General features: G+C 41.3%; 1 protein-coding gene across 2 annotated transcripts in view; it reads right to left on the reverse strand.

Annotated features, from left to right (window-relative positions):
* The window catches only part of RASA3 (RAS p21 protein activator 3), a 266,603-nt gene that overhangs the window by 108,128 nt on the left and 143,426 nt on the right, over nt 1-15,049 (reverse strand). For both annotated transcript variants that reach the window (XM_019524666.1, XM_019524665.1), the window contains exon 4: nt 13,581-13,675. In XM_019524666.1, the coding sequence (XP_019380211.1) occupies nt 13,581-13,675 (95 nt within the window). The remainder of the gene's footprint in view (nt 1-13,580; nt 13,676-15,049) is intronic.

Genomic DNA, 15,049 nt, shown 5'->3' on the forward strand with positions numbered 1-15,049 from the left:
AAGGACCGAGCCCTGTGGGACCCCACTTCCCACGTCCTTCCAGGTCGAGAAGGACCCATCCACTACCACCCTCTGGGTGCGACTCTCTAACCAGTTGGCGACCCATTGGACTGTATGGGTGTCTACGCCACAGTCCCCCAGCTTCCTAATGATTCACTGTTCTTCACACCACAGGTGTTAACAATTGTATCTCCTTTTCAGTCATTTTAAATATTCTAAGAATCAAGCTAACCTTTGTTATGGAAATTTTGCTCTCTTCTAGCTGCTTCTCATCTCTTATTTCTCAACCCTGGGGACTCTTGAGCTCTTCTCAAAATTATAATGAAGACCAGGGTTCAACACCAGCTAAGATTTCAGCATTTAGTTAAGCAGGGAGGGGAGGGTGAGAGAGATGAAGATTAGGCCCCATCCCTGCTCTATGCAGCCATAACAAAAATCACATTTTTTTCCCCCTCTATTCTGTCTTCCCAAAAGCATGTCTTATTTGGGAGCATGCTATACCCAAGAAAATACAGCATGTGGCTGTCTACCAGTCCGTTCATTTACTTTCAAATGCAAAGGCAGCAGTTGTCTTATAATATTAGTCTGTCCTTTAGCAAGAAACTGCAGTGACTAGCTCTATTTCCCAAAAGTGAAAAATAGAAACAAGGTTCTCTTTTGAAATGACTCAGTAAAAACCGCTCTTTGCCCATTCTAATTTGGTTGGCACTATAACCATCCATTAGTCACTACAGATTGAGAAATATCAAAAGACAGATGTAAAACAACTGAAATCACATAAATGCTACTTTCCACTCTTACGTTTCCAGCAGTTGCAAATTTGTGGTTTAATTTAAACACAATGTGTAAGAGAAAAAAAACACACAAAACCACAGCTTAGCTTGTGATTGTTCTCTTCTTGCAAAACTATGCCAAACTAGCTTGAGCTTCTTCCATACGATCAAACAAAGTGGTGGCCTCAGTAACTCGCAATCTCAAGACTACCATGCTTTTTCCAGAGTTATTTATCACAGGGGGAAAAAAATGTTGGTATAATTGTCCCTAAGCATGAGTATGGGCTACACATCTCAGCTTTGAATTTCACCCATAACGGCATACAATGACCTAGTATAGATTGAAGTTAGCTCAAAAAAAAAGGAACCATGCTCACCAAGTTTGATTTTTTTAAGGCAAGATTTAAAAGCACTAAAATAAATTGGCAGAATCCTACCTATGACACATTGTAGATTTGTCTGAACAAACAAAAGGATTTTGCCCAACCAGGAATGCGAGCCAACCTACTGAAGCCTATAAGCATCGTAAAGAAAGCCACTGTTTAAGTCTTCATCTGTACATTGTTTGCATCACTGTGGCTCAAATTTCCAAAAAACCTCTCTCTCAAAAATAAGACAACCATTAAAAAGAACGTTCATCATTAATTTTAAACAAGACACTGTCCAATACTTTTAAATATTGGTGCCAAAAGTTACATATGAACTTAAATGCTTCACTCTTAACACAGCTATGCCTGAAAATGGTATCATTATCTAACTTACCTTTCACTGAAAACACTTTCACAGGAATTTTTGGAAAACAGTTAAATCCAAAGATATGTATAAACCAACAGTATCAGTTACTCCATATCTGGTCCTTCAAAAATTGTTTTAGGGTCTGCTGTTACTAGCCAAATCCTGGTGGTCTTGAAGCCCTTCTGTGCACCCATCTAGTTAGCCTGCCAGCCTGGGGCTGCTCCGCCCCAGTTCAATGTGCTGCGGAGGGGCTGGCTGGGGCACAAGGGGCTAGCCCTGTCATTATCTACATGTGTTTTGCAGCAGCACTATTAACTCCGACACTGGACAGTATTTGTATCTGGAAGTACTATCCCATGGTGGAGTTAATTAGTTTACTGAGGCCTAATAGAGCTGCAAACACGAATGCCATGTGTTCCCGGAGGCTGGGGGCACGGCGACAGCCCGCAGGCAGTGGCAGGGGTGTGGTGGTGGCAAGCAAGGAGCTCCCACAGGCAGCCATGGCAGTGTTGGCGGTGGGCCAAGCGGGGAGAGTCCACAGGTGGCCATGGCAGTGTCGGCAGCAGTCAGTGGCGATCAGGGACTGCCAGCAGACACCACCAGTGGTGTCGGCAGCAAGGGAGGGGGAGGAGGGTGGTGAGTGGCGACCGAATGCAGATGATGCAGGTAGCGTCGACGGCGCTTTTTGCAGGGGGTGCACCGCCAAGCTCAGGGGGTGCATGTGCACCTGCGTACACCCCCTATGCATCAGCTAATTAGGCAACTCAGTAAAGCACACATGTAAATATGCCCAGTATGGGGGGATTCAAATTTATACTACCTTCCACCTTATTGGAGGGCAGCTTGTGGCCTCATGGTTATGGATTTCTGGACAGGGCCATCTTCTTCTGCTCTTTTGAATCTAGGTCACTGTGCAGAAAGGCATATAAAATTCATGGGTCCAAAGTGAAGCAGCTTTGTAGTCCAGTGGTTAGGTTGCTAAGCTAGAAGAGGATGTTTTGGTTGGTGCTCTCAGGACTATTTCTGGGCTCTATCTGATGACTAATGTAAAGTGCATGAAAAGACCTAGGACCAAGGATCAGAATACAGTTTTTCTTCTTTTCCTAGACAAGTTTATTATGGCATACTTTAGCCAAATCAAATCCAGATTGTTGATGAAGGCAGGCCATGGAATCAGATACCAATGTCTGGTTGGTCTCCAAATATGTGAATTAACAGATAAGAAAAATATGTTGCAATTACTAAGAAACTAGAAAAACATCTTCAAATGGCACAGTGTTGATGTTCCTATTTCCTGTTTTTCTAAGGAGAGAGAAATAGCACCTCAATACAATTAGATCCTGCCAACTGTTAGCATTTCCTTTTAAATAATTTAAGTGGACTTTAGCCACTGTGTTTTCATTTACTTGGATGTAGTACATCTATTACGTGTAAAATTCAGGTTTTTAAATTTTATTTTATTTTAAAAGAATGACAATTTTGGATGAAGAACAGGTACTCCGGACCACACTACGTTTGAGCATAGCTTGTAAAAAAAACGACAAACTTTATACCATGTCATTTTATGCTTAAAAATTTGAGTGTAGTGTTCATATATGCAAACTTGAAAAGTGAGAAATCTTCCTACAATGTAGCTTTTAATCACTAATAGGCTCTATTTTTTCAAGTTCAAATATATAAGCTAATTATACTTAGTAAACAGTGTGTGGAGTTGACAGATACTTCTCATTTTTTCAAAACAACTAAAAGTGAGAAACCTAAAAAGCCACTATCTGTGAGATAAAGGGTCACACCCATTTATTTCCTGTGTTATGAAAAGTTAGCGGATATCATGCTGGAAATAGTTTCTTTTACTAATTTCCGTATTGCCTGTGGTTATGACATGTTTCACTGGCATTCTGTAACTTGCCAGTGATTAACTGTGCTCAACTCATCTCTTTGCTAGAAACATTTAAATAAAGTTGAGCAAAGTTCATTCATGCAGATGCTGGACAATGGGTATACTATGTTCTAAACTAGAATCAACTAACACAAAAGATCATTCTGTAGAGTTCATTTGAATGATAGACCCCTATGCCATTTTTTAAAAGATATACTAGCCTTTGCCAACCTCAGTGCCCACTTCCCACAAGTTCTCAGGTTTACACTTTAATTCAAAGCAGTCTAATTTGCACAAAAGAAATACTTCTATTTTTTAAAAACATTGTTTTGTCTAAGAACAGCAGATGGAGATATAGTTATGGAACGGGTTACCACACATCTAATATTATGAAGGCAGGAAGAAAAGAAATGTTATACAGTAATGTTAAAATGGCAGTCCACCTGAAAGTTTGGGATCTGTTTATGTTTAATATCAAAGTTAATTTTGAAACTTGGGGGAAATTCCATACTCTACTGAAGTAACTCAGCAACTTCCATTCCCTTCCCCCTCACCCACCTGTCTCTCACCTACTGACCACCTCAATTTACATTTTAAATGACTAGTTTTCTTGCATATGTACTGGCCTCTGGCTGCTTTACCACTCCATCCAGGGCGAGCACAGACCATCTGCAGATGCTTCCTCATCCTGACAAAGGGTGTTTGTCCCCAAAAGCTCACTAAGAAAATTTCTTCCAACTATCTTGAGTTGGTCTAATAAAAGATATCAGATTTACCCAACGAATCTTGTCTGTCCCTATGTCTGTAGCACCCACAACCTACACCCCTGAATACTCTACTGAAATCACAACAAAAACTCCTCCACTGACTTCTGGACATGGTTCAATTCATGACATCCGATGGCTGGTATACTATACTCAAAAGGGAAGACTGGGTTGGGTTTTTTTTCCTTCTGAGTTGGATTGAGTGCCTTGGGCAGAATTCCTTTTAAAAAAAAATAACCGTTATCACAAAGCCACCCATAGTTCCCAAGGTACATACTATTTTTTAGGTGTATTCATCATTCATATCTATAAATGTTTCATATTAACAGTGAATATGTGCATACAAGAATCCATACCAGCTGGTACCTTGCACCCATCTGTTTCATGTAACAAGAGCAAATCAGATATACATAAAAGCACTTTAATAGTTAGTTTAAAAGGGAGAGAGAGGAATTTAGGTGCTTCTTGGTATCAACAAATGAGTAGGACAAACATTATAGCACACTAGATTAAATGAGGTAGTTCATTCCCTCAGCACCATTGTAGCTATCTGGCCATTGACAAGTTGTGTTCTATTTTTAAAAAATTAAAAAGCAAATGGATAAGTTTCACAGATAAGCAGGAGCTGTACTTGGCCGAAGAGAAAATGAGCAATTCTCAAGTTTTAAATCTAGTTTTCATGACAATGCTCTCTCTCAAGGATGGCTAACTGTGTAAGAGCCAGGGCCATTGTACAAATTAGATGTAAATTTTCTTTTTTTTCTCCCCTAAACATTTTGTAGACATTGCCCACAAAAGCAGGCAATGCCACATTTCACAATTTCTGCACAATCACGCTTCAGTGGGCCCCTATTTATAGATACCACATAGGCCAGCATGTGCTGAAAGACAAAGCCATTAGTTGGAATTCATTTGATCTTCAAGGCCAAGTACTGACAGTCAAAAACCCTGAGGCTGAATCAATTCAGTTTTTGCAGGTTAGTCTAAGCTGCATAGATTGAACCGATGAGCAAGTGAAGAGACATTCACTTTTGATTCTGTAAATGCAGTCGCATGTCTGCAGTGGCTGAGGCCAGAAGCTGGGAGCACTAGAACATACCTCCCTGCTCAGCTGGAGCAGGCAGTTTGGGCCAAGGTTAGCTCACCCACCCTGCAAGGTGATTGTAGGGGACATGCAAGCATCCTGGGATGCCGGGGGATCTGTGAATTAACTTGAATCTGGAGGGGATCTGGGACAAAAGTTCAATAAACTGATTTAACTTAAATCAGTTAGATCTAATACTACCTTCATCTAGGTTTATCTTAAACCAGTTTTGGCCATTTTGAAAGCAGCTGATGTGTACTGAACTTCTGTTGAGTTACAGATTTGAATTAGTTTCCGATCACTAACACTGGTTTATGTGCAGTTTCTGTCTCTAGCCCAAACGTACCACCAATTAAGTGTGCAAATATGGTGTATGGCTACCAGACTTGAGCCATGTGAGGCACAATTGAACTATCCAGGGCTGAAGCTACAGTAGAACAATGAAGGTGAAAACTGCACACAGACAAAAATTGGTTACTTAACGTCTGGATGCACTCTTGCATTGAGACTCTGGGCTATCCAATAGCTCCAGGAACCTCTGTCATGCATTGACCCAAGCAAATATTTAGATCAGTTACTGCCATGTAAACTTGCATATGTGGAAAAAGATTAAGTGTTTTTGAATGAATTAAGAGAAGAAATATTGTCTTCCTTCACTCAAGTGTTCAGATGAAGTACAGAGCACACAACATTGGGGGAACAGAGGAAGGAATGTACTGGGCTTCAAGGTAGGGGGAAACCGAGGACAGGACCCATGTACACATGCTTTCTTTCTAATGCAGGGTCTTTCTAATGCAGACCATGTCTTGCTGCCTGAGATTAATGTGAAGCCATGATTACAGTAGGTGCTCTTCAGTTATGTTCTGTATAACACACCCTTCCAAAAGTATTCATACATTGCATGAGTTTTTACATATTCCCTTATTTTATACTTGATATAGTCTACAATTTGGGCCTTGTGAGATGCTAATACCATTTATAATTTTGCTTAAGGATTAAAAGCTTTGTTTCTCTCTGGGAAGCAGGGATATGGATCCTCCAAGAACTAACAGGCCTATCTCAATGGGGATATTTATCCTGCCATCAGATAGCTACAAGGGCAGCAAAGGGATGCAGACCTGAGGTAGGACAGATGAAGACAGCAGTGAAGATGCAATGCCATGCCATAGCTGTCTGCATAAAAGACAAGGGTGGGCAAAGTCCAGCCCATGTGCCGGATCGGGTCCACAACAAACTATTTCCCAGCAGCCCCTGCTGATGCTGCTCCAGCCAGTCTCCACAGATACCCCCAAAGTGGTGGGGCTGTGACAGCATGGGGCCATGATAACCCTGCACTCCCAGGGTCTCCATGGAGAACAGATGGAGCAGCACACACGGGAGCTATTCTGGTGCAGGGCCAGGACAGGGATTTTGTGGTGGTGACAGTGTGGGCTGGAGCAGGGGCAGAGCTGGGATCCATTGCTCACACACCCCTACAACAAGCCTGGGTTCCACGGGGAGGGGTGTGCAAGCAGCAGATCACTCTTGCCCCAGCTCCAGCCCCACACTTTCACTGCCACAAGATCCCGGCCCTGACCTTGGCCCTGGAGCAGCTCTCCACCAAGCCATGCACCCTGCCAGTCTCCACAGAAACCCTAACAGTGCTGAGCCATCACAGTCCCACTGCTCCTAGAGTCTTCCTGGGGACCAATTGGAGTGGTGCCAGCAGGGGTTGCTGGCAAATGCAGTCAGATTCACTATTTTGCCCAGCCCTGCCATAATACCTCAAAGCTCATGATGGGATTGTACAGCCTATGCCAGTGGTTTTCAACCTATGGTCCACAGGCCCCTGGGGGTCTGCAGACTATAATCTAAGGGATACACAAAAGATGACTATGATCAAAAGTATGTGAATACCCACATTTACAATTCAAAGGGGCCCAGACCTCCGTTCAGTCTGCAAGTGAAAAAAGGTTGAAACCACTGGCCTATGCTGAAACCTGTACTACCCCATCCTTACAGATATTCCCACCTGAGCTTAGCGAGTTCTAGAAAGTTTGTGTGTGTTTATCTGTGCTTTGATCATACCTTCTGACTCCCATGCATCTGTCAGTCCATGTTCTGATCTTATTAGCTAGAAAGTTAGAACAGATGAACCACAGGCAGAAAGGACTGATAAAGCCCTTTTTCTCTCCATGATGTAACATATAGGCTGTACCACTAAGATGCACTCTCTTGTTATTTCCTAACCTTCATGATATGTATTAAGGCATTTGGCAGTGAAGTTCAGTACAGGTTTCCTTCACTTTATGTTGTATACGCACTCCTAGAAAACGGCGCATGACTCGAATGAGCATAAAGGGAACCCACTTTACAATGTAACAAATAGGGATGCGTTCCAAGACCTTGACTGTACCCATTTCTACCGCTTGTACAAGACAATTTTGGTACTCACCAACAGCAGACAGTACACACAAGCACAGGGCACTATCATAATAGGGATGGCAACTACAGAAATGTGTGTTGCAGACAACGAGCAAGGAGCACAGATCCACACAGAAAACTATATTTTGGTGCTCGTCACTCCCATAATACACCGTACAAAGCAGTTGACTGCGGGTTTCCACCACACAGATGGCATAAGAGTGAATTTACCTTGCATATAACACATTTTTGGTATAAAAAGGGTCATTGCATAAGAGTGAATTTGCACATACAGAACCCACTTAAAGTGAGGGAAACCTGTATAATCCAACTGATATTTTTCTTTTCTTTTTAAAAACAAACAAACAAGATACTGTGTTATCTTGACCTGTTGTCATTAGCATACCTCACCATATCCTTTCCTTTCCTTTCCCATGTCAAGGTACTTAGCAGAATTCACAGATTCATTGAATCTGGCAGGGCCGTGCTGTGCTACAGCATCTGCTATGGCCTCAAACTGTCAGTTTCAGCCACTCACCCCAGTGTTCACTCCACAAGAGCAGGGTCTTCACTATGTACTTGGGAAAAAAAAATACCGGAGAACCCAATTTACTTGGGTGCCCAACTTAAACTCCTGTTTATGGTTCATTTCTTTGCAAGTTAGCCATAAGATATTTCACTTTGGGTAACCAAAAGCATTAGCCTCTTTTGAAAACCTGTGCCTGAGAACAGAGATTCAAGGTAACAAGGTTTCTTCTCAGAAACTAGGTCTACTACTAAACACTATCTTAAAATTTAAATTTTTTTTTTCTTCTTAATACTATATTTTTACTCATCAGTAAAATTTGTGTCATTATGGTTTCTTAGGAAGGGCAAAAATTGAAGAAATATCACAAACATTTAACAAGTTCACTTTTTATACCATGTGTAACTTGCTAAAATATACTACCTGACTTTTTTTGGCATTTGCAAATGGAAATGGAATAACTTTTAAAAGAAATATTTTTCACTACCTGCATATTTGGAAACATTTCCATTTGAAGAAATCACAAAACTTGAAAAAATCTATCAGCACATTAAAAATAAAAGGCTGGGTCCTGGCTCACACCTGAACAAAGTTTTTAGAAAGGTCCATCTAGGTTCCCATTTTGAGACACTTCAGTTCTGATCTGATAAAGGTCCCTTCCGACCCTATCAACTGTGAAACTATAAGAGGTTTTGAGTATCTATGAATTAACTGAATTTAATTATCCTGGGGATGTATCAGCAGCTCTGAAAAAAATCAGGCTGTATGCATTTGAAGACAGGTGTCTGGAGCAACCAAAGTTGGCAGGCACTCGAAATTACTAGCCTTGCACTGACTATTAGTTTCTGAATCTCAAGCAGTGTGCATCTTAAATTCTTTGCATCTTCAGGTTTCATTTGCAGGAAAAAAAAACAGTACCAGATGGTAAACTGAAGCTCAATGCTGATAAAGTATCTTCTGAATGCACTGTAGCCTACATTTATTAGAAAGAATTGGCACTCCAATCTCCTGACTGCCAGTTCTGATTTGCAATTTTTGTAGGGCCATGAGTAAGCAAATCTCTTACTTGTTCCACTTTTGCCCTATATGTAAAATATAGGGGAGATGGGGTATTATTGGAGCCTTCATTAGGGTTATGTAAAACCTAGCCAACTATCTCAATCCTTCCGGTCAAGGGGAAGGGTCCAGGCAGGAGCAGACGCATCCTGCAAAACAATGAATGGCAGCACAGATAGTGTTGCCAGCAGGGATTTGGCTTCTTGGAACAACATCCCATGGTCAAAGAAGGACTGCTAGGAAGAGATGGGATCCACCTGATGGAGACAGGAAAGAGCTTCTTTGCAAACAGGTATGCTAACCTAGTGCAGAGGGCTTTAAACCAAGTTCTCCAGGGGTTGGAGACCAAAGTCCTGATGTAAATGGGGAAGTGGATGACCTGGAGGAATCACAAGCAGGAGAGGGCAACAGGGCTCCCTCATTCTTCCTGAGAAAGTAGGGCAATCAGCTAGTTACCTTGGGTGTGTGTACATGAATGCACACAGCCTGAGAAACAAGCAGAAAGAATTGGAAGTCCTCGCAGTCACAGAACTATGATGTGACTGTAATAATACACACTTGGTGGGACAGCTTGCATGACTAGAGCACTGTAAAGTGGATAGAAAACTGGCTGGATCACTGGGTTCAAAGGGTAGTAATCAATGGCTAGACGTCTAGTTGACAGTTGGTATCAAGTGGAGTGCCCCAGGGGTTATTCTTGGGGCCACTTTTGTTCAATATCTTCATCAGCAACCTGGAGAATGGGAAGCAGTGGACCCTCAGCAAGTCTGCAGATGACAGCAAGCTGGGAGTAGTGGACAAGAGACCTGGACAAATTGGAGGATTGGACTAAAAGAAATTTCATGAGGTCCAATAAGGGCAAGTGCAAAGTCCTGCACTTAGGACAGAACAATCCTATGCACCAGTACAGGCTGGGGACCAACTAGCTAAGCAGCAGCTCTGCAAAAAAGGACCTGGTGTTACAGTGGACAATAAGCTAAATATAAGCCAAGGGTGTGCCCTTGTTGCAACCCCCCCCGCCAAAAAAAACTAACGGCCTACTGGGCTGCATCAGTAGCAGCATTGCCAGCAAATTGAGGGAAGTGATTTTTCTCCTCTATTTGGCACTTGTGAGGCTGCATCCAGACTACTGTGTTCAGTTTTAGGCCCCCCACTACAGAAAGGATGTGGACAAAATGGAGAGTCCAGCAGAGGGCAACAAACTTCATGGTTAAGGGTCTGGGGCACATGACTTGAGAGAAGTTGAGGGCACTGGGCTATTTAGCTTGGAGAGGAGAAAACTGAGGGAGGATTTAATAGCAACCTTCAACTAACTGAAGGGTGCTTCCAAAGAGGATGGAGCTAGACTGTTCTTACTGGTGGCAGATGACAGAACAAGGAGCAACAGTCTCAGGTTGCAGCAAGAGAAGTTCAAGATGGATAGCCGCACTAAGACTGGTGAAGCACTGCAACAGGTTACCCAGAGAAGTTATGGAATCTCCAACCTTAGAGGTTTTTAAGACATGGTTAGCCAAAGCCTTGATCGGGATAATTTAATTGGGGATGGTCCTGCTTTGAGGAGGGGGTTGGGACTAGATGACCTCCTGAGGCTTCTTCCAACCCTCATTTTCTATCATCTACGATCTGCAACAAAGGAGTAGCATTAAGGCTGATGACTGACAGATATAGGACTAGGGTTGGTACAGACATTCAAGAAGCACAAGACACAATCAATTTAAGTCACAATTTTCTCTAAGTGGTATAGTTTAGATCAGTAGTGAACAGAACACACATTTGTCTTTTGGGGGTGGGGGGGAGGGAGCAAATCTTAAGACTGGGTTCTGCCATTTTTAAGCCAGTCTATATATGCCAAAAGTCTGTTCTGTTACAGGTACAGACCAGTTTCCAATCACTTATACTGGTAAAAGTGTAATGTCTTTTCCTGGTCTAGGATGTAGGAGTTCTTGGCACACAGCCCAGTGCTTCATCCACTATATTATCTAGCCTGTGGAGCAGCTACCAAAATGTTTATGTGCTAGCTTGCACACTAAAGTGGCTTTTTTGTTTTTTAGCATGCTTTACACCAAATAAAACTACTGGTCACTTTAAGTTCCTCAGACTGTTTTAAGGAAAAGTGAAATTAAGTAAAATTGAACAGACATTTACCACAGTTTCAGTTATTAATGAACATTCCTTCCTTCATCTCCTTCCCTTAAGTAAAACTAATTGCTGACACCCCAGAATATGCTAATATGACCTTACCACCATGGCTCTCTTTTGTTGGAATAACTTCTCTGTAGTAGTCACAGAATATTTGCAAATTCCAATTCAGTAGAAAAATAAAAGCTAAATAAAAACAAACCCTACATGACAAGTTTAGGTAAATTTCTGAGCACTTATATACATTTATGCTAGCTGTAATATACTGTGATAGTATTTGCTGAGAACAGCACTGTTCACTTGCAGAGTCCGGAGTGTGTTGGGGACGATGTTCAGGTGCATATGGGAGAAAAAACTAACTGGAAGATGCTCTTCTCCCTATTGTACGAAGCAAAGTGGAGAGTTGCTTGAGCTTCTAAGGATGAAAGGAAAGTTAGATGTTGTAATTCCATAATCACAGTCATCTATGATCCTAAGGAAAAGAAGAAAGGGAAAAACAGCAAAATAATGGACTTAAAAGCAGAATGTAATAAACCAGGATAATTGGTAGGCAGGATTCCCATGAGAATAGTTGATTATTCCTGATAGAGATGATACTAACTGTCCAGGAGCATGCTATCCAGATGTAAAAGGAAGGATAGAAGATGTAGAAGGAGGATAGTCTGGCTAAATGGAGAAGTCATTTATTACTTGGAGCTCAAGGAATCCTACAGAAAGTGGAAACCTGGCCATATTACTGAGGGCAAGCATAAGAGTATAGTATGGGAATACAGGAACAAAACCAAAAAGACCAAGGCACGAACAGATATATAGTTAGCATGGTGCAATAAAGAGCCAATAGAGAGGCAAAAGTGTAATAAAAATAAAGTGGAAGACCAAGGAAAGTAGCTCCCATACTGGATAGGAGAAGCAAAGCTAAGACGACAACTGAAAAAAGTGGAGAAAACTAACGTGTTTAGTAGCTTATTTACTTCTGTCTTCACAAATCAATCAATCAACCAACTACCAGATGATGGGCACAGTTAGCATGAAGGGGCAGGGGGAAGATGCTCACATTAAAATAGGCAAAGAAGGTAGAGTAAGTGCTTAGAAAAACACTGAATGTTTTCAAAATCAACAGATAAGACTTCTCCTGGAGTCAAGGAATTGTCTGAAGTAACTGCAGGACCACAGGGTCTTTTCCATCTTTGTCAGCTCTTAGGGATCTGGTGAGAACCCAGAAGATTGGAGAAAGCCAAATAGAGTACACCTCCCTAAAATAGGGGGGGAAAAGGTCAATCTAGGGATTTACAGACCTATCAATCTAACTTGGATGCCTACAAAAATACTGGACCATACCTATTTGTAAGCCCCTGAAAGATAACAAGATGGTAAAGAACAGCTGACAGATTTGTCAAGAGAGTTTAGCTTAACCAACCTGATTTCACCCTATGACAATGAGACTGGCATCGTGGACAAGGTCAGCAACAGTGATTTGTTATCCTCTATTGTTTACTCTGTTAACTCAAGTGGTAGAGGTATGGGAAGTGGACCTGAAGATTCTTACTGTGCTGATGAGCTATATCGTGTGTCAGTGTGATGCCACACTACAGAATAAGTGCCCTACTCCATCCCTCTTAAAAAGAAAGAGAGAAAGAAAAAAAGTAGGATGTGATCATATGAAAAGACTGTCAATATATATAAGCATTCAGGCTGTGCTGGAAATCTTCATTCTGGCATTTCCTAATTTCCTATGTTGATTTTGCAACCTCTATAACAGTATTTTAACATGTGTTTTCCAAACATAAAAACAATCTACAGTGGTAATTGTCAACATGATTTCCAAGTTGACAATGCCCCTTTAAGACTGACCAGTTCCCTACAGGATTTTTCAAGTTACTTGCCATTTTGCAGACTGGCATCCTAGCTCATAGTTCTACTGTAGTTTACATAAGTTTAACTATAAGGTAAATTGCAAAACTGTAGGGGCAAATCCTATCTCCACTAACTCCAATGGAACAGGATTTCACCTTATTCTCTTCAATTCCATGATATATAAAAAAAAAAAGGGGGACACACAACTGAAAAAAATCACTTAAACCACAACTGTAGTCACTGACAAGTTTTCCATAAGATACCTCTATCCTATAGCCACACTGTTATATTTACTCTAGTTATCAGGCACTTCATTCAGTTGTCAAAATGCCATTACAAAAATCCCTTTGTGTCAAGGTAATCTCACCTGCACTTCTGAATCAGCATCAACATGTTGTAGTTGAAACCAGGTGTCTCTATTATGGTACTTCTGCAGATCTTCCTTCTGTATAGCTACTTTTCCTGGAAATAAAACATATTTGAAGCAAGTTTAAGTGAAGCTATAGTTCCACCAAGATACAGCATAGAAAGATTTTGTTTAAAAACAGTTCATCAAACCAGTGATCTAAGAATTATTCTCAGCAATCAAGACTTCAGAGCTAGCAAAAAAGACTGTTTAGCACAAAGGCCTTTACATAAGGCATAATTCTGTCTGGTGAGAGGTTTTTTCCACCTCATACAATGAAAGACTAAAATTCCTTGCTGCATACTCAGATGAACTAACCATCTAGAGTACTGTACAGCATGAAACTGTTTATGACTGGGCATAGAGTAAAACACCATCATTAATATAGGCAGTCCTCGACTTACGTTTTGAGTTGCAACGTTTATAAATTGACACCGTTTCAACTTTATAACATCAGTTTCAACTTACAATGCTTGATCCGATGCAACACCACGCCAGCAAACAAGTTTGCTGCATCCCTCATCTCCCTGGAGAACATCTGTCCAAACTTGTTTGGACACTTTCTTTAAGAAAGCAGACAAGACTCCAAAAAACCTGCAACCAAGACTCCTGAGAAGACTCCAGCAAAGAGCCCTTCAAAGAGTCCAGCAAAGTCACCTCAAAGAAATCCTTCCAAATCAATATGATTGCTATTTACGATATAAATACATTGATGTAGCTATATTACTCATTTATAATTGATTGAGTACAAAATTCTGGGGGATTTTTGGTGAAAATAAGGTATCCGGCCTTGACTCAAGAACCAATCCCCCATTTGTAACATTGTTTCTTATGACAAAATTGGTTCCGAGCTACAACATTTCGACTTAAGATGAGGTTTTCAGGAACCAATTGTGTCGTATGTCTGAGGACTGCCTGTACTTAGACATGACACTACAGCAGGGGTGGGCAAAATGTGGCCCGCAGGCCAGATGCAGCCCGCTGGACCCTTCTATTCAGCCCACAGGGTCCCTAAAAAATTTAAAAAATTAATATTTATCTGCCCCTGGCTGCCTGTCATGCAGCCCTCGATGGCTTGCCAAAACTCAGTAAGTAGCCCTCCACCTGAAATAACTGCCCACCCCTGCACTACAGTAAGCATCTTGAACTTTGGAAACAAAAGAATTTTCCTGGCCCTGTCTTTAAGGACATGACTCTTCAATAGTCTTAATGGGAAGTTCCCAGGGTTGTGGCAGGATACTAGTCAGACAAGCAAATACAGGCAAGACATTCATTTTATTTTATTTCATTTCTGTATAAAGTAGCATTTTACAATTACTGCAAATGACATCAGGTCAGGGCTTCTGGATTTTAATCCCAAATAAAATATATCACACACAAAACTCCTTTCCTCTCTCAGTTAGGTTGTGAGATTCCAGGGCAGTCACCAA

The sequence above is a fragment of the Gavialis gangeticus genome, unplaced genomic scaffold (assembly GCF_001723915.1).
Source record: "Gavialis gangeticus isolate Ggan-Ray unplaced genomic scaffold, GavGan_comp1, whole genome shotgun sequence".
Lineage (NCBI taxonomy): Eukaryota > Metazoa > Chordata > Crocodylia > Gavialidae > Gavialis > Gavialis gangeticus.